The sequence below is a fragment of the Thalassophryne amazonica genome, chromosome 4, assembly GCF_902500255.1.
Source record: "Thalassophryne amazonica chromosome 4, fThaAma1.1, whole genome shotgun sequence".
NCBI classification, from domain to species: Eukaryota; Metazoa; Chordata; class Actinopteri; order Batrachoidiformes; family Batrachoididae; genus Thalassophryne; species Thalassophryne amazonica.
The window spans coordinates 40,962,121-40,983,030 of record NC_047106.1 but is presented as its reverse complement, the minus strand read 5'-3'; the positions used below and the strand labels follow the sequence as shown (position 1 = coordinate 40,983,030).

Sequence of the window (20,910 nt, the reverse complement as noted above, 5' to 3'; positions counted from 1 at the left end):
ACCGTCCGATGCCTCATGAGGCGGAAGCAGCTCTCCACCAACACTGTCTACAGTGCAGATGGGGAGCTGTTGACCCTGACTGGGGATGTTGTCGGGCGGTGGAAGGAATACTTCAAGGATCTCCTCAATCCCATTGTCACGTCTTCCGAAGAGGAAGCAGAGACTGGGGACTCAAAGGCGGACTCATCCATCACCCAGGCCGAAGTCACTGAGGTGGTCAGAAAGCTCCTTGGTGGCAAGGCTCCTGAGGTGGATGAAATCCGTCCAGAGTACCTTAAGTCTCTGGATGTTTTGGGACTGTCTTGGTTGACACGTCTCTGCAACATCGCGTGGCGGTCAGGGACAGTGCCTCTGGATTGGCAGACCGGGGTGGTGGTCCCTCTGTTTAAGAAGGGGGACCAGAGGGTGTATTCCAACTACAGGGGGATCACACTCCTCAGCCTCCCTGGTAAGGCCTATTTCAGAGTACTGGAGAGGAGAATTCAACTGATAGTCGAACCTCGGATTCAGGAGGAGCAGTGTGGTTTTCATCCTGGTCGCGGCACACTGGACCAGCTCTACACTCTCCATTGGGTGCTCGAGGGTTCATGGGAGTTTGCTCAACCAGTCCACATGTGTTTTGTGGATCTGGAGAAGGCGTTCCACCGTGTCTCTAAAGGCGCCCTGTGGGGGGTGCTCCAGGAGTACAGGGTCCCGGGGTCCTTTGTTAAGGGCTATCCAGTCCCTGTACGACCGCAGTAGGAGCTTGGTTCACATTGCCGGTAGTAAGTCAAGCCTGTTTCCAGTGCACGTCGGCCTCTGCCAGGGTGCCCTTTGTCATCGGTTCTGTTCATTACCTTTATGGACAGAATTTCTAGGCATAGTCGGTGTAGAGGGGGTCCGGTTTGGGAACCACAGAATCTTGTCTCTGCTGTTTGCGGACGATGTGGTTCTGTTGGCTTCGTCAAATCAGGACCTTCAGCATGCACTGGAGCGGTTTGCAGCCGAGTGCGAAGTGTCCGGGATGAAAATCAGCACCTCCAAATCCGAGGCCATGGTTCTTGACCGGAAAAAGGTGCTTTGCCCTCCTCAGGTTGGTGGAGTGTCCTTGCCTCAAGTGGAGGAGTTTAAGTATCTGGGGGTCTTGTTCATGAGAGAGGGACGGATGGCGCGTGAGATCGACAGATGGATCGGTGCAGCATTTGCAGTGATGCGGTTGCTGTATCGGACCATCGTGGTGAAGAGAGAGCTGAGCAGGGGAACAAAACTCTCGATTTACGGATTGAACTACGATCCGACCCTCACCTATGGTCATGGGATTTGGCTCATGACTGAAAGAACAAGATCGCAAGCACAAGTGACCGAGATGAGTTTCCTCTGCAGGGTGGCTGGGCACTCCCTTAGAGATAGGGTGAGGAGCTCGGTCACTCGGGAGGACCTTGGAGTCGAGCCGCTGCTCTTCCACGTCGAAAGGAGCCAGCTGAGGTGGCTCGGGCATCTTTTTCAGATGTCCCCTGGACGCCTCGCTGGAGAGGTGTTCCGGGCACATCCCATCGGGAGGAGGCCTCGGGGAAGACCCAGGACACGCTGGAGGGACTACGTCTCGCAGCTGGCTTGGGAATGCCTTGGGGTTCCCCTGGAGGAGCTGGGGGAGGTGTGTGTGGATGGGGAGGTCTGGGCGGCTTTGCTTCAGCTGCTGCCCCCGCGACCCGACCTCGGATGAAAATGGATGGATGGATGGATGATTTTAACATTGAAAAGCCCTTTTGATCTATATTTTGTATGATATTTTAGCTTATGAAAAGCCACTTCTAACTGGACCTTGAAAAATATTTTCCAAGGTAAAAATTTGTGGAATTGGATACTTGGTGGAGGTTTGTGCTCTACAGGCACTGTGCCCTAGTTTGTCTTGTGTCCAGTTGAAGACAGATGTTTACTCAATCGTATCCAGAACGTATGACTTTCAGACCAAAGACTGATTAATATCAGTCATAACATGATCACGTTCCTGTAGTATCCAGGTGCCCCTTTTAAGGTATTTAATAAAATTTCATATTTAATTAAATATTGTTTTAACTTATATCTGCTACAGTTGTAAAGCTTTAAAAGAAATACAACAATGAATTAAACCTTCTGTTTATTGGGTCATCGGTAAACAAATATCCACCCTCCATCTATCCATGCATCTTGTAAGCACAACTCCTAAACTATTTGGTGGACTTTAATGAAACTTCACACAATAATAGCACATCATATGAAGATGTGCATGAAGGAAAATAATTCCGGTCTCATGTCTTCAAGGAGAACTAATTGGACTTAAATAAAACAACTTGTCAGTTACATTTGCAGTGGTTGACCACTTTATTAATTCATTCGTTTGCTCAGAAAATATTTACTATCATATATAGTGTAATATATGAAAGACAGAGTGAGGTTGGCAGTGGGGTTATCATTTAATGAGCTTGACCACAGATCTGTAGTTCATGTTGCATTGGCCACCTTTTGATCATCTAAGCATGCAGTAACAGTGAACATGTGAAAGCAGGAATTTGTGTTCTTAACCAAATGCCAATATGGCATTACACCACTATATGGAACACTTTTAATCCAAAATCCACCTCCTAGTTGCACCTATGAAATCACAAAGCTTTACTGCTTCCAGTGTGGCAAACACCAGAATCTGCTTCAAACCCTGTTACATTCTGCTTATTTACATTCATCCAAACTCCAGACAGGTTTTCATCTTTCTCGTCAACTAAGTAAGCATCCCTTTATTTTACAAGTTTTCCTGCTTCATTAATTTTGGAGCTTTTTCTTCAGTACATTAGAAAAATGTTTGCATTAGTTGATTTATCACCCTCTTCCTTTCCTCGTCTCCTCCTCTCACTCTCTCACTCCCACCTTTTCCTTCTCTTTCCAGGAAAACATCAACATCGATGAGGCAGCTAACTGTTTGGTGAAACACATCATTGCTAACGAGAGCGACATGCTCCAATCAGACGTCGCCGACACCATCACCCCCCAATTAGAGCAGGATAGGGGCGGGAGATGCTCATCCTGTTTCAGATCCTAATGCCAGCTTGTCGGATCTGATGTCCTTTTGTATACTCATTAAGTGTGTCCGTCAGCGAGATGGAGAGAGAACTATTTTTGCTGTTTGGAAAAAATGTTAACTCTTTCAGGTCAGATGGTGTGGGTGAAGACGGAGAAGGAGACAAAAGAAAAAAATCAATCATGCAGCTGTTTGTGTCAAAGCCAAGGTCACCCTCTGGTTGACTCAAGCATCGACTCTCTCTCTCTCACTCTCAGTAACCATGGAGATGCATTTAATGAATGTTTGCAGCTCATCACTGTGCAGTATCTGTATTTACAAATCCAACAAATGCATATTCTGTCTTCAAGTGACAATTACTTAAATTTTTCTGCCTTTTTGTCATCTTTTCCTCTCACAGCAATTTCAGTGTATTGATTCATTCAGAAGTACGTTTCTTTTTCACCTGATTCTCTGAATGTCTGAATTACTTTCACAGGTATGGTTTCTTTTTAGATTAAAGTTGTCAGTTTTCTGGCACACTCTTGAGTGTGGATTGTCATTTAGCTTTATTTACCGCTGCCAGCTTCAATAATGTTTAGTAGGTTATATACATGTAATTAAATTGGATTTTATTGTGCAAGTGATTCTCTTCAGTATTACCACCTGACTTTCATCACTCATTTGTATTTTGAAGTAGAGTAGCGTTTAATGCAACATTACAGCAGAATGTCCAAATTTTGTAATAAGTACGAGGTCTATTAGAAAAGTATCCGACCTTATTATTTTTTTCAAAAACCGTATGGATTTGAATCACGTGTGATTGCGTCAGACATGCTTGAACCCTTGTGCGCATGCGTGAGTTTTTCCACGCCTGTCAGTTGTGTCATTCGCCTGTGAGCAGGCTTTAGGTGAGGAGTGGTCCACCCCCTCGGCAGATTTTCATTGTCAGAAAATGGCGGAATGATTTGGGCTTTTTTTCCCATCAGAATTTTTTCAGAAACTGTTAGAGACTGGCAGCTGGAAACCATTAGAAAAATGTATCTGGCTTTCGGTGAAAATGTTACGGGCTTGGTAGAGAATAAGGAGTGTTACTGTCGCTTTAAGGACGGCCCCCAGTGGCTGTGGGGCGCGCCGCCATCGACAGGCTGAACGACCATTTCATTTCTAAACGGATGGCTGTCTGGATCTGTGACCATCGTGTGCCATTTCTCTGGTTATCACAAGAGCTGGACATCAACCATTTTCCGGCAGATTTCACTTTTAACAAGAGATTTTGTCATGGAAAGCCGAGCGGAGGCTTCGCGCGTCACGATGGATTTGCTACTGGAGCGAGACAAAACCACCCCCGTTTTGGTCTCACAGGACGGCTTTGAGATGGCGTTCAGACAGCTGTCGGTGGTTTTTCCATCGAGTTATTATCCGAGAAATTGTGGATGTGCCTGGACATGCCAGAACATGTCCCGTGAGGCTTCATCACGGCGTTGCTTTGCGCCATGCGGCACCGCCGCGACGTGCAGAATTCCTCTGCACGTCTGTCTCAATGTGCCGAAAAAGTGCTGATGTCCATGTCTTTTCACAATTCCTGTGCTAGGCAGATGATGTCCCAGATAAATCCAGTCCAGTTTGGAAATGAACGGCACATTCCACTGTTACAGGAGTTTTTGTCATGGAAAGAGGAGCGGAGGCTTCACGCGTTGCATAATGGTAGTCCAATTCCTATGCCAGTGACAAAGAAGTAAGTTCTCTGCAGGCCTTGAGGCCCATTGATTCCAGTGCTTATCCCCTGATGCTGTAGCGTGACGCATTTAAGAGACTATGCTTATCCCTGGACAGCACAACCAGTGGATCTCAGATTACTTCCTAATGCAAAGCCAGCCTGGGTAAACTTGGACGATACAGATGAAATGGCTTTCCTAAGAAACACAGGCAGCTTGGAAGGGAATGGAACCCAGGTCTTAATATTAGCAGTCCAACACATACAGTAGTGTTCAGAATAATAGTGCTATGTGACTAAAAAGATTAATCCAGGTTTTGAGTATATTTCTTATTGTTACATGGGAAACAAGGTACCAGTAGATGCAGTAGATTCTCACAAATCCAACAAGATCAAGCATTCATGATATGCACACTCTTAAGGCTATGAAATTGGGCTATTAGTAAAAAAAAAGTAGAAAAGGGGGTGTTCACAATAATAGTAGTGTGGCATTCAGTCAGTGAGTTCATCAGTTTTGTGGAACAAACAGGTGTGAATCAGGTGTCCCCTATGTAAGGATGAAGCCAGCACCTGTTGAACATGCTTTTTTCTTTGAAAGCCTGAGGAAAATGGGATGTTCAAGACATTGTTCAGAAGAACGGCGTAGTTTGATTAAAAAGTTGATTGGAGAGGGGAAAACTTATACGCAGGTGCAAAAAATTGTAGGCTGTTCATCTACAATGATCTCCAATGCTTTAAAATGGACAAAAAAAAAAAAAAAAAAAACAGAGACGCGTGGAAGAAAATGGAAAACAACCATCAAAATGGATAGAAGAATAACCAGAATGGTAAAGGCTCACCCATTGATCAGCTCCAGGATGATCAAAGACAGTCTGGAGTTACCTATAAGTGCTGTGACAGTTAGAAGAAGTATGAAGCTAATTTATTTGCAAGAATCCTCCGCAAAGTCCCTCTGTTAAATAAAAGACGTGCAGAAGAGGTTACAATTTGCCAAAGAACACATCAACTGGCCTAAAGAGAAATGGAGGAATATTTTGTGGACTGATGAAAGTAAAATCGTTCTTTTTGGGTCCAAGGGCCACAGACAGTTTGTGAGACGACCCCCAAACTCTGAATTCAAGCCACAGTTCACAGTGAAGACAGTGAAGCATGGTGGTGCAAGCATCATGATATGGGCATGTTTCTCCTACTATGGTGTTGGGCCTATATATCGCATATCAGGTATCATGGATCAGTTTGGATATGTCAAAATATTTGAAGAGGTCATGTTGCCTCATGCCAAGAAAAAGAAAAAGTTTCAGACAGGGGGTGCGTGAGTCCCAGTTGTGGTATCCCATTTTCCATTTCTGCTTTCCACAACATCATTGTTGCAGCTTGGAGAATGGTTTGCCGATTCAAGTAGTTATTTTCTCTACAAATACAAGACAGACTATCCAAAAGTAATTCTGATATAGTCAAATGTCAGCAGTATGGGGCAGATGGTAAACAGGATGATCCATTGCTTTCACTAAGAGAATGACAGAAAGTACAAAACCACTGGCTGTGAGACTGACAGCCCCATACCACGACAGAATGTATTGTCCAAGACAAGGTAGGGTCAGGAACTAAACCCAATTGCAGCAAGTAGACACAGGCTTATTGGAGGTGAAAGCAGGTATGCAGTGCTCTCAAACCACACCTTTACACCAGCAGGAGACAAAGACAAGAAGAGAAACCCACAGCAGATGAACAACAGTGATTCAAAACAGGGCACCAAACACCAACACTTCAAGCACGAACACAGTGCAAGCACCTGGAACGTGTGGCACCACATAGCACTGCTGCTGTGGGGAAAACACACACACACACACACACACACCATAAACCCCCCCCAGCAATTTCTAATATTTAATCCCCTCATTGAGCAGACAATAAAAGTATGATCCTTCTGTTACTCTGCACATGACCCATGGTCATAGACGTAAAGTCATGAAATGACATGAATGAAGCAATGCGCTCTTATCATGTCCACATCTGCTGGCACCGCGTGTCCAGCTGGTGGGCCCGTGTGTCCAGTCAGCCCCGTGTGTCCAGAGAGCGGCTCAGTGAAGGACACTACGTCATGTGGACCATAGCTGACGTGGGTGCCGTGACATTCAGGTCACCAGCTGAGTGTACGCATGATCAGATGGTCCATTTCACATGGTACAGTCTGCCGATGTGACGCTGCGTGGTTGCTCCAGCCCTTTGCAAAGGCAATATGTTTTTATGTATTTCCATGTGAGGACAGCATGCCCATGCACGCATCTCACAGTGAAGTGTTGTAAGGTGATGTCTTTGATAACACGCTACGTGTTCTCCAGCTGTGAGCTGCGGGTCCACAGATCCCAACAGCAGCAGCTGGGATGGACACGCCCACCTTACTAAACAAACACAGCTCAAAGACAAAGTGTCACTCTCTGTTCCTTTGTTATGTGATTGTTTATGGTATGTATGTTGTGTGGGCTGCTGAAGAGGAGGTACTGCTGGCCCACCACCAGATGGCGCCCTGCCATGCTGGCACCTTTTTGCCCTGTAGAGGGCACACTGAGGGCTGTCATCAGCTGTTTGTCATCACATCATCATCTTTACTCCAATAAAAGCCTGAGATTGACACCATAACTCTGCCGAGCTATCAGCTTACCCAACAGGTAAACCAACTCAGCCTCTTTGTGCCGTACGCACATTCATTGTTACTGAAGTCTCTTTGCAGTTGTGACTGTGTATACTTACAGCTTGTTGCTGGGTTTATGGAAGTCTGGAGGAGCTGGCGTCTCCACTCCCTCACTTTCTCAACAATGTATTTGTTATGTAATTATGTATATAGTTATTGTTGTGTGTATTTATTTAATTGTTCTGTTCTCTGTGTTTTTAATTTAACATGTCGTGCACTGTGCTGGAACTGACGAGAGCATGACAGTCCGCCCACACCTGTGCATTGCCGCATCCACCTCAGCCGCTCCAGACAATGTTCGATCATGCCGTGTGCGGGGGGATGACACACTTCTCACGACATCTCTTTTGCCAGGGGGGTGTGCGTCACACACACACGCCACATGTGTTGTTGGGGGCCTTGCATGACATGTGTGTTGCTTGGTAACAGCACACTCGTGGGACACTTAGAGAATGAGCTGCCATTCGCACAGCCAGGTCGAAAGTGGTCAGCTGCTCTCTACTCTCGTGCTGGCAGTTCAAATGGCCCCGCCTTTTCTAAGTGCCCCGCGAGTGGTGTTGGATGTTTGTGTGCGGCACCTGGACTCCGGCCGACTTGCAGGGCACTCGCTGTCTTTCGGCTGCTGGTGTGAAAGCCCCCTCGATCACATCATTTGGCCACAGTGCAACATGGGTGATGATTTCGTGCAGCATATCATGCCGCGGCACGATACGACATGCAATTGCTGCAAACATGATCAGTTGACAATGTGACCTCATCTTGCCTGCCGTTAGAATGTGTTACAGGCAAATGGTTGTGGTGACTGCTGTATGAGTAGTGCAGCAGATAAGTGAATATTTACTGAGGGATCCTTCAAATGGTGATGCAAGCACCAAATTTGGCACACATACTCCTTAGACATTACTCTTTTAAAAATGCCGGGTACCCACGTGAACTTTCAATAGGCGGCCAAGAAAGGGTCAATTGAAGTATTACACAGGGGTCAAAATTTAAAAATGCTCCAATCATATTGAATGGTATTCCATATTATTTGTCTGATCGTAAAGATTCCAAAAAGGTATAGTTTGGACTATCTGTGAATGAATGTTCCGGAGTTATGGGGTAAAAACAGCAAGAACAGTACAAAGGTCAATTTCAATTTGTACAGGGGTCAAAAGTTAAAGTTGCTCCAATTTTAGTAAAAAGTGATGCAAATTATTAGTTGGGTGAATACGGTTTTAAAAAGGAATAGTTTGCATCATGTATCATGCTTAGTTATCATGTTACAGGGTAGCATATGTCACATGTGAATCCAATGGATGGTGATATTGTTTAACCTTTACTTTGCAACCAAAACTATTCCATTTATTAATCCTATTAGCTCAACCAGTAATTTGCACCACCATTTTTTTCAGTTATCCGCTGCACTAGAGGCACTGCTGTACTCTGGTTTTTCATGTGTGTCAGTCAGCTTCATTCATGTTATGTGTGAAGGGGCCCTGAACACATCACTCGCTCTACGGAAATAATTGCCAGACTTCACTATCAACTCAAGTAAAACCATATACCAACTTAACATATGATTGAGGGCATATGGCACGCTTTGAGTTGCTCTTGATATTTACTCAAAAACAGCAAGCTTGGTACGCCTTTTTCATGATTAACCTCCTTCCAAAAATAATATTTTGTGCTTTCTTTAAACATCATGGTGTTTTTAATCTCACAGAAGGAGAAAAATAACCCTGCATCATTGTTTTTCAGATGCTTTGTTGGATGCTGCTTAAAATGTTAAACTGTGCACAAAGGATTACCACTTTCTAAATTGCCATAAATGGATCTACTTTTTTAAACAATAACGGACCAATAACCATCAATGGCCTTGGTGGCCACCAGACCCCGGCTTTGGTAATGAAAGAAACTAACAAACAATTATATTTTCAACCTCAAGTAACTTCAATCACGTCTGCTCTTAATTTCCATTATACATGGGATGATGAAATTATTCCTTGCAAGAAGCATAGAGATGTCCAGGTGGCAGGTAAGTAAATTGTATATTCATTCATTAATTCATTTTATGGGCCCACTTAGTCCTGTTAAGGGTTACAGGATGCTGGAGCCTATCCATGTGGTCAATGTGTAAGAGGCAGGGACACGCTAGACTGGTTGCCAGTCTATCGCAGGGCTGATGTATATGATATATTAAATAAACAAACATTTTTCTCTTAATTTCATAATTCACCATTAACAATTTTAATCAGTGTCTCCTGATTACATGCCCCTTTAACTTGGAAACTTGCAAAATGGCAACAATTACTGTTTCTGTGTTACAGCTTGATGGAACACTGCATTTTTCAGGGTACATTCCTACGTTTTCATGAAAGCCTGGGAATTTGCATGAGTAAACAATGATGGGGAGCAATAGTAATGTCAGAATCAGAAGCTTAAAGTGGAGCCGTTCTTGGCACACACACAATCACAAGAATTTATCTCTAACTCTCTGCTGATCTTAAGGCAACAAGCTGCTGAGAGAAATAATGTTGTTTCTCTTACATGCCTCAACATTGTAGTTTCCTTCCCTCGGAGCAAAATAAAAAAAAGGCGAGAGACAGAGAAAGACGTAACAGTGAACTGTAAATCACAAGACTTTTTAATCATAAGGTGGAAATAAGCATGTGCACGTGGTTTAGGGTGAATTATCCTCTTTTCATTCGTTATTTTTTTGTTATTTATTTTTGCTTAGGAAAGTTCCTAAATGACTGAAATACCCTGGAATTATCCAAGTGGAAGCCATGATAATAGCCATTCCAGTTCTTTAAATGTTTAGGAGACACACTTCAGTCCTTCCTTGCAAATCTCACTTTGGGTATACCTGTCTATCCTATATGAAAAAAAAGTAGATAATAAAGCCCACAGTTTTACGCGGCAGACGTAAAGCACTATTTCTACCAAAAGACTCATTGGGTTAAAGAAAATAATTTATTACAGAAGTCAATACAGAGCTGTAAATTTGGCCTCAGTCTCCTTAGCAGCAGTGGGATAAGCCAAGGTGAAATCTAGAATCCTGCCGATGGAGGAGGCGGGGGTGGAACCCATCCTCTGCATCAGACAGGGACAAACTGGTGGCGGTGGTGCAGCAGAAGGAGTGTCAGGCAGAGACCTGAAAAACCAGCAAGAGGTGAGTGAGACACTGAACCTTTTAAAGGATGTCTGCATCCTATTAGTTTGTGGTTATGATTAATGGTGGCATCTGTTTAGGATTAGCTGTGTGGCTGTAGACAAATAGCTGATTGAGAGAGATGCTAAATTGTGGGTCTTCTGGTCAAATTTACGCTATGCTGCATTTCTCAAAGGAGTGCAGAAATTGTAGAAGAATGTTATTGCCAATGAGCAAGAGGTTACTTATTAATCTTGTAGTTTTTTTTTTAACAATTTAAGTCACAAGGGTGTTTATTTCTTTGCCACAACTATTAATTTGTTCCATAGTATTCAAATAAAGAAGACAAATTCTTACACTGCCAGTATGCTAAAAATTAGCCTTTTCTGGAAAGAATTAAGAATGCAGGTAAAAAATCTAGGACACAATGGAGGGAGTTTCCTTTGCTGGTGGTGCGAAGCTTGAAACCTGTAATGTGTGTAGTACAAAGCACACTGAATACTTTGCAGTAATGGATGAATTTGATTGGATTTTGTGTCAGCAGGGTACAGAACAACTAACCAGCTAACAGCTAACATTAGACAACTAACAACAGCTAACAGCTTTCAGCTAACATTAGAACTTTAGAGGACCAGTTAGCTTCCAATAAATTTAGTTCCTGTGACTTTAAGTCACTTAACATTTTTCAATACTGTTTAAAGTAAAAAAAAAGAAAAAAAAAAAGAAAAAAATTGTAAACCTTAAAATCGTACAGGTTTGTTCCTCTTGAAACTTGCTATGTTCATAACATTCATATGCTAATTAAATTTTGACAGACCGCGAATGTACGAAGCATCACCTAAAGGCAATGGCCTTTATGACAGAAACAGTAGAGCAAGACATGAAACACAGTGTCCAAAAAACACGCAGCAAATATTTTGAATAAATAAATGAATTCATTTCACCCCAGTCAGGATATGAAGAAGAGCAGGCTACAAACCGCACACTGCAACAACTGGTGCAAGGCCTAATCAAAGGTGCCCAGAAAGTTTTTTCCCCCAGCTGATTTCTAAACTTTATCAATGAAAATACAGTTTCAAAATATCATTTAACTGAAAACTTTTAAAGTAACTCAAGCAATATTTAAACAATCAAAAACATTTTAATATTTAATGTGAGAGGATGTTCAATATTATTTTTAACACAAAATATTTTTGTTACACAGTGTCACGGTCATTCCCACTACAGTAATGTCATTTCCCTGCAAAAGGTCTGCATGAGACTGTTTAGGTGGTTTGCATGGATGTAGGCAGCAATATCAGCGCACATGGCCAAGTGGTTAGTGCACTTGGTTTCAGTGTGAAAGGTTCCCAGTTCTAACCCCACCCCTGCCATATTTCTCTGTGTAATGTGGAATTGTGTCAGGAAGTGCATCCGTCTGCCAGTTCACCTTGGTTCTGCTGGTGACCCTGAGTGAAAACAAGGGAGCAGCCGAAAGGGCTTACTTTTAGAAGAAAAATCAAGGCAAATTTTGCTTGAGCAGGTATTTCTATTGGGGCAGCACGGTGGATTAGTGGTTTGCACTGTTGCCTCACTGCAAGAAGGTCATGGGATTGAGTCCCACCTGTGGCCTTTCTGTGTGGAGTTTGTGTGTTCTCCCTGTGTTTGTGTGGGTTCCCTCCGGGTGCTCCAGCTTCCTCCCACATCCAAGGACGCGCAGGTTAGGTGGATTGGAAACTTTAAATTATTATTATTTAATAATAATTAATATTATTTATTTGAGTCAAATCTGATGCTTGTATCACCATTTGCAGGATTCCACTCTAAATATTCTCTTATCTGCTGCACTATATATGAGATGTAAGATGCTGCTCCTCAGTGTTTCTCAGTTGCCCTCAAAAGTATTGGAACACTTAGTATTTCACACATTTTAATTTGTTTATTCCATTTCAAATAATTTTTTTTTCCTAAAATGATCTTCCTTAACTCAAACTGAAAGCAAATCTCTACAACTTGATATAAATGAATTAAAATATAAAATCCAGCTTCCTGATGAAGTGGTGTAGAGGAGGATTTCTTAAAAAGAAGACCTGAAAGTTCAACTACAATTTGACAGAAAGTACATTTGAGATGAATGTCTAGATTTGATGTTTTGGTGAAACTTTTGTATTTCTTCATAATTGATGTAAATAAAGTCCAAGACATATTCAGTGACTTGGAAATGTTCATGTTTCCATCCCCTGACTTATCACATTTTAGAGATTTGTTTTCAGTTTGAGTTTGAGGAAGATAATTTTAGAAATTTTTATTCTTTATTTTTAGTGTGAAATTCCAAGTGTTCCAGTACTTTTGTTTAAGAATGTTTAATTTTCACTGTTGCTGCATTTTGTGTCAAATCATAGTTATATTGTATATCATATTGATATGAAAATTCAGTAAGGTATATCTTCTATTATACATTCCAAATCTAAGGGGGAACTCGACTAGTGTTTACTGAGGTACACCTAAATATCTTTAAAGGAAAAAAAAAAACAGAGTAGAGCCACTTAGGTGTCTGGTCTTGAGAACCAGGGATGGTGGGTAGAAAAGCTTCTTTATCCCATGGGAACTCTCCTTACCCACCTAAGTGGCTGTCACAATTTATATGACAATATTGAGATATGATAATTTGCCCATATTGTACAGCCCGACTGTCAACTGGCTGAAAACTTTGAATATTAATTTACATCTACATTAAAAAAATGCTTAAAGTGGCACGGGGTTAAGAGGGCTGTAATTGGGGGGTCAGCAGAAAAGCAAAAAGAAAAATGCTTAAAAAGGTGGGGAGTATGGGGATAAAGAATCCTTAAAAAAATTACTGGATCCAGATCGTGTTCCGGATCATTACCAAAATTTAATAACTTCTACGTTAGGCCAAGATACACCCTGGAATAAATTTCATTGAAATCCGTTGTGGATTTTTTGAGTAATCCGGCTAACAAACCAACCAACCAACAAACAAACGGACATGACCGATAACATAACCTCCTTGGCGGAGGTAATTAATGTTTTTATTTGCAATAATTCAGCAGCCGATACAGAGCAGCCATCTAACATGAACTCATGAATTTGACAGGAATGCTGGAAATCCAGCTCGCCATGTGACACCAGACATTACGCTTTGGAGATGAGGAACTTTTTCACTGCAGCAGGGATGAATAAGTGCAAACCATCATATATTATGATTTCTGCAGTAAAAGAGCCACAGTGAAGATGCAGGCTGTTAGCGGTGATGTGGTCGATACACAGTGAAGGCGGTGCTGGAAGTGGAGGCTGTGACAGGCGTGAATTAAACACACAGTAAAATAGAATCAATACCAAAAGCCATGGGAGACTGCGGATGAATGCAAATAGAGGCTCCACATGCAACATTGATTGATGGGCGAGAGAGAGACAGAGAGAGTGTGTGTGTGTGTGTGTGTGTGTGTTGTGTGTGTGTGTGTGTGTGTGTGTGTGTGTGTGTGTGTGTGTGTGTGTGTGTGTGTGTGTGTGTGTGTGTGTGTGTGTGTGTGTGCGTAAAGTTACACAGCGGCAGCAGAAGTCCCAGTGAGACTCAAATGGAGTGCTATGTGGAATATCAAAGGAACACTTTAAGTGACTCACCATTCACATCCAGCCATCGCTATACACACACACACACACACACACACACACACACACACACACACACACACACACACACACACACACACACACACACACACACACACACACACACACACACACACACACACACACAGTTGAGCGGAAAACACAAGACCTCTTTGGAAGATGGAACACCAGTGGCTGTGGGTGTTTCTCCAGGTCACACTGGGGTTGTGTCAGGAAGGGCATCTGGCATAAAACCTGTGCCAAATACCACTGTGGATCTGGCTGTATCTGCTGTGATGACCCCGAACAAAACAGGAGCAGCCGAATAGACAACAGCAACATGTACAGAGGAATGAGCAAATAGGTTAGTGGAATAGGGTATAGGATTACCAACATGTAGACTGAGGGTCGACTCCCAGTCATGCTGCCTGTATCTGAATTATCTCAGTCCACCCACCAGTAAATGGGCACCAGATCATTGGCTGTGTAAGTAAGCTGTGATGGACTGGAATCTTGTCTGGGAGGAATTCTCATTCTCTTCACGCTATGAAATCCATGGATAATCACAGGCACTAATGGGCCTCTGAGTTGACTTAGGACTTACAGTTGTAGTTGGAAATTTACATGTACTCATCATGGGTGTGAATGTCATGGTAATTTTGGGCTTTTAATGATGACTTGGAACTGTTCTTTTGCTAGGGTGGAATACTTGTACAGCAAACATCATAGGTGTCAAACTGATTCCAGAAGAGGTTGCAGGTTTTCTTTGTAACCACCAATTCCACCAAAAAAAAAAAAAAAAAAAAAGGAATCAGCCAGAGCTGACTGATGACATGAGTTTTCTATTGATAAGAGCCCTACTTTATGCTCCATTCACAGCCTTATAGAGAGAAAGGATCAACAGTTATGATAAATCTGACTTCAGAAATCTAATCTACGAGGTCTGTCCATAAAGTATAGGTCCTTTTTATTTTTTTCAAAAACTATATGGATTTCATTCATATGTTTGTACGTCAGACATGCTTGAACCCTCGTGCGCATGTGTGAGTTTTTCCACGCCTGTCGGTGACGTCATTCGCCTGTGAGCACGCCTTGTGGGATGTGTGTTTCCCGCCCCCTCGTCGGAATTCCTTTGTCTGAGAAGTTGTTGAGAGACTGGTGCTTTGTTTGATCAAAATTTTTTCAAAACCTGTGAGGCACATCAAAGTGGACACGGTTCAAAAAATTCAGGTGGTTTTCGGTGAAAATTTTAACGGCTGATGAGAGATTTTGAAGTGATTCTGTCGCTTTAAGGACTTCCCACGGAGCGGGACGTCGCGCAGCGCTCCCAGGCGCTGTCGTCAGCCTGTTTCAAGCTGAAAACCTCCACATTTAAGCCTCTGTTGACCCGGGCGTCGTGAGAGAACAGAGAAGTTTCAGAAGAATTCCGTTTCAGCATTTTATCCGGATATTCCACTGTTAAAGGAGTTTTTTTAATGAAAGACGTGCGGGCGGATTCGCACGTCGGCTTGCAGCCAGCGCAGCGCAGCACAACAGGAAAAACACCTCCGTTGGAAGCCTTAAAGACAAGTTGGAACATGCCCAACTGTTAAACAATTTCTCAGATACTTGCTCCACTGAAAGCCATCAAAAGCCGCCTGGATTTTACAAATGGTTATCAACACAGAGGTGTTTTTCCTGTTTTTCGTACTCACAGGCGAATGACGTCACCGACAGGGGTGGAAAAACTCACGCATGCGCACGAGGGTTCAAGCATGTCTGACGTACAAACATATGAATGAAATCCATATAGTTTTTGAAAAAAATAAAAAGGACCTATACTTTATGGACAGACCTCGTATGTATCTGAATTGACCTAAGCACAAGTTTTCACGTCTTAAATGTAAAAAACAGTAGAGAGGTCAGCCAGGGAATCATCAGTGATTACAAGCGCAGAGCATGCATTTTCCACTGACAGTTGCAGCACTTCAACCTTCCAAGATGGCGGGGCTGCGATCCGCTTGGGGCAGGCTTTTTGTACAGGTTGACCCAATCTAGTAAATCTGTGGAACAATCAACATTGTGCTGCAATGCACCATGGGAGTTCAGGGTTTTGGGGTTTTAAATGTTATTGTTATTGTCAGTTTAACAGTGTTGTTAGTGTTATTGAATTATTGTGTTTTGTAGATCAATTGGTTTAGTCAGTTTAGTTAAGTGTCATGTCAACGTTACCATGACAGAGTTAAGTGTCATATTGCCATCACCAGGAGTGAAAACTGTAGTGCGTTTGACATCTTTCTGCCATCATCTCTGTGATGGAGGTGATGGTCTAGTGGGTTAAGGCACTGGGTTTTAGACCAGAAGATCCTCAGTTCAAATCCCAGCCTGACTGGAAAATCACCAAAGGCCCTTGGGCAAGGGCCCCTATTGATCCTGGTGTGTAGTGAGTGCCTTGTATGGCAGCACCCTCATATCAGGGTGAATGTGAGGCATTATTTGTAAAGCGCGTTGAGCATCTGATGCAGATGGAAAACCGCAGTATAAATGCATTCCATTTATCTCTGTTTGTTGGTGTGTAAAAATAAAAGCACTTGCTGATGTTCTTAGAATCTGCACTTGTTTAGAAAGGTCTAAGAGACCTTCCCAGCTTGTGTAAATCTACAATTCCCCTTCTTACATCTTCACTGAGTTCCTTGCACTGATTGTTCTGAGTATTGATTAGTCTAATGATTGCTGCCAAACAGATCATTTTTATGCTGGCAAAGAGAAACTACCAATTGTAGGTAATCATGATCACTAAGGAGGAGTTGGTTAATGATGGTGACCAGGTCCTAGGTGTTCACTGTGTGATGTACTCCACTGATAATAGACTGAAAACAGGATTTTGATCACGCCTCTTACTACTTATGCGCAGTGTGACATTATCACACAAATCCAGCTAAAGGAGGTTGGAAATGTCAGTATAATTTGTGTCAGCTCTTGATGGTTCCTTCTCTTGACAACAACTTCATCTGTTGCGGCAGACTGGGAACTGGAGACAGACCTGAATGCAATGAGGCAGTTTTGGTGTTAAAAATCAGAGGTAATAATTTATAAGGTGGAGACCGGGAGGTGGAATCACTGGAGGACAGGTAACAGGTGCAGGTTACCAGGTGGGCCAGCGGAGTGGGTGGCGGCTGCGGACTGCAAGAGAGAAAAAACACGGTGACGAGTGCACGGGGAAAAACATCAGAGGAACACTAGGAAAAAATGAGCAGGAGACTGTAACGCTATTAAGAGGCCAGGTTACCACTTCCATGGACAGAAAGATCTGGCAGCATCCTCCAGTTCAGGCTTCAATAGGACGCTGCTAATTGAAGCAGGTGTGTTGCAGCCACAGGTGACACCAATCCGTTCCACTAGTAGTACCTTCCTTACATACCAAACAATGTGTAGCTACACATCAGCATGTGCTTACAATGTTTATGTCAGTATTATTGCCCATTAGCTTGTGCAGTTATTAAAAACACACTCATTTCTATTGGGTTCCTGTGTGTATTGTATGTCCATGTGTGCATTTTTTACACACTGTTAAATATCAGTGTACTGCATGAAAGTGACCAGTTAGTGAATTAAGACCACAGTGGCTTCTTTGAGGATCCAGTTGAAGTTTTGTGGACGACCATCTGCTCAGTGCCCAATCTGGCCAGACTTCAGCATCAGCCTGTTTTCCTCAGGAATCTGTGTGCAGTCTGACAGGAGATTTTGCAGACATGGACACACATGGTGACCGGAATGGAATGTGGGAGTTGTTCCACAATCAGACCTTAAAAGCTGCTTGGGATTGTACTACAGTTGCTAATGTTCAGAGGAGGTGTTTCATATCTGAGTGGACTCTGAATATTATCCAGAGGAGTTGCAGTGCATGGCTTGTCTAAAGCCAGTTTCCCATTGCTGATTTGTGGAACTCATTTCCTTAACGATTCCAAAAATAAGGAAGTTGGGCCTGCATCATCGTTATGTTAGTCTATAGTTGCACGACATAGTATTATACACCAGGTTAGTGCCGACTACAAGAGATATCGAATGCAACCCCCATGACACGGCAGCTTCTGTTCATTGTCACAATGATACTGTGTACAGTCTGTGTCTAATGCCTGTGGTTGTCACAAGACTTTCTTTAAAGCAAATATTCCTATACAGCCTATACCAGAGGTGGGCAATCATGTGCCATGAAGGGCCGAGACACTGCAGGTTTTCCTTGCTACCAATCGCCTCAGCAGGTGATTTCATTGACGATCAGGTGTTTATATTCAAGGGAGAACCTCATCAGGCAACTCACCTGCTGAGGCGATTGGTTGCAAGGAAAACCTGCAGTGTCTCGCCCTCGTTGTCCACCCATGGCCTAGACAAGTAACCTCCATGGTGCTTTTTGCAAGAGCAATGAACAAAGATGTGCGCCTCGGCACAGGCCCTATGGGCCTCAGCGCACCATTATAGAAGATCACGCCCCACCCGGGCAATTAAATTGCTCTGGCTCCTAAACAGAAAACAATATGCACTGTATTTTGAAGGCATTGTGCCACTGTTTTTTTAAAGATTTAAGTCATACATAGAATTTTCTTTGGCACCACTATAATTATATCCGTTAGCATTTAGATAAGGTATTCATAATATGATATTGCCATTTGATCAAAATTCATGCTGTCTGGAAGAAATTTAGAATGTCAACCCCTGAGGGGAAGAAATTCAAGGGATTAGATGCTATGACCAACATTTGATAGATTTGGATATGATGTACAAGAACTCTTATAGATATTAATGTAAATGGGTCAAAAGTAATCTCAAAACATCACATATGTGCACACACGTGTCCTCCTGTAGTTAGCCTGCATGACAGCGATGCATGAAAACACAATATTCACTATGGAATTTCCCCTCAAATAAATATGTACTGTTCATTAAAATGAGCTGTAACTTTGCAATATGTTACAATAATAAACCTACATTATAATGCTTGGATTTTGGTAGAAATTACATTGTCTCAGTTTTGTGAAATTTGAAAGGCCCGGTAGCTTTAATTTTAGGCTTTTATTGTAACCTCACATCAAAAAACTAAGCAACCAAATCCATATTCAGGCAGCAATAATTTATTTCAAGATGCATGAATAAAATAAAAACCAGAGCCATCTGTAAAATTAAAGTAAAAAGATGTGTATCCAGCTGGACAAATTACATCCATCCTTCATGTATCTGGATCACAATGTGTCCAGATGTCAAAAATTTTCCAGAATGTCACAACATTCTTCAATACTACTATTAACAAAGATTACACATTTTTTGTCTCAGTGCCAGGGTTGTAGGACAAGTGATTAGTGCACTTGTTTCTATTGCGAAAGGTTCCCGGTTCAAACTTTGCACATTCTCTATGGAATGTGGAGAGGGTAAGGGAGGGGTAAAACTTGTGCCAAAATCAACATACAGATCTACTTTGGATCTGCTGTGGCAATCCTGAGTGAAAACAGAAGCTGATGGGTTGTACTTTTACACATTTCATGCCGCAGTTGGGTATCAGTTGTTTTTTATGAAAAAAAAAAAAAAAAAGACACAATCAGGCATCAAAAATCTGCAATAGGAGCCTGGCTCAAGTTTCAGGATTTCTATGAGTTCCTGTACTCGGCCATCAAAACGTATCTGTGCATGGTCAAAGTGTTGAACTTTTGACATTTTCCTTCTTGTCAGCATTGCAAAAGAGAATATTATGTTTCACATTCTTTGTCGAGTAACGCACCGCAGTCATGTCACTCTGAGCACACAGGAGCCTGTCAATCTGGGAAGAAGGAGAAACAGTCGACCCTGGTTAGTACTCGGCTGGAAGACTGGCTGAGTGCATTTCTCCTTGTGGACTGGAGTTCCGTTCGGAAGAGCATCCTATGTAAAACTTGGGAAAAATCCCACTGCAGGATGTACTGTGGTGACCAGGAGCCAAAAAAGTAAAAGAAAACAAGGACAAAAACAAATAATACATTGAACCAATTCAAAAAGAAAAAATCACGGCTGGCTGTGGGTGAATGAGGGAGGCTGCCTGGATGCACTGGAATTTGAGGGGTTTTTCAAAAGCTGTGTCTTTGAGCGTTTTGTGTGTGTGTGTGTGTGTGTGTGTGTGTGTGTGTGTGTGTGTGTGTGTGTGTGTGTGTGTGTGTGTGTGTGTGTGTGTGTGTGTGTGTGTGTGTGAGTTAGCATGGAACTAAGCACTTGCTCACAAGGAGGCAGTTGTCATAGCAACAGAGGATTTCTTCCTGTACCACAACATCTTGGCTGTCCCAGAATCTTGTAGACTTCTCCAGGTCTGTGTCTTTTCTCTTTCTTTTCTTTTTTCATGCCATCTTTTGCACTCTATCCATCATTTGCCTTCTCACTCTCTCAACCTTCTTTTATTCTCTTTCATTTTCTCTTTTCTTTGTGCCAGCGCACCCGCCTACTCGTTTCTTGCCCTTCTTATCTTTCCACCTCTCTCTCTCTCTCTTGCTTCCATTAATTTCATCCCTGCCTGTCTACACCGTGCCCTATTTCCCTGCATTTTTCTTTGTTCCTCCTACTGCCTCTTGTTGACGTCTCTCCACGACATACCAGCAGACCCCTTAATACAGATGGAGGTAATAAATTAGAGTTGGGTAGACATCGTGTGGATTTAATTGTGCGTTTGGAGTTTTGCTATAATGAGCCGTACGGACTCATGGGTGGAACATCCCTGTGCAGGGACGTGTGCCTCCCCTGACTCCCCCCGTTGA

General features: G+C 42.7%; 1 protein-coding gene across 1 annotated transcript in view; it reads left to right on the top strand.

Moving 5' to 3' along the window:
• Positions 1-3,668, top strand: part of rab38a (RAB38a, member RAS oncogene family) — a 42,565-nt gene extending 38,897 nt beyond the window's left edge. The window contains exon 3 of the mRNA XM_034167746.1: positions 2,900-3,668. Within this exon, the coding sequence (XP_034023637.1) occupies positions 2,900-3,052 (153 nt within the window). The 3' untranslated portion in view covers positions 3,053-3,668. The remainder of the gene's footprint in view (positions 1-2,899) is intronic.
• Positions 3,669-20,910: the final 17,242 nt, after the last annotated feature.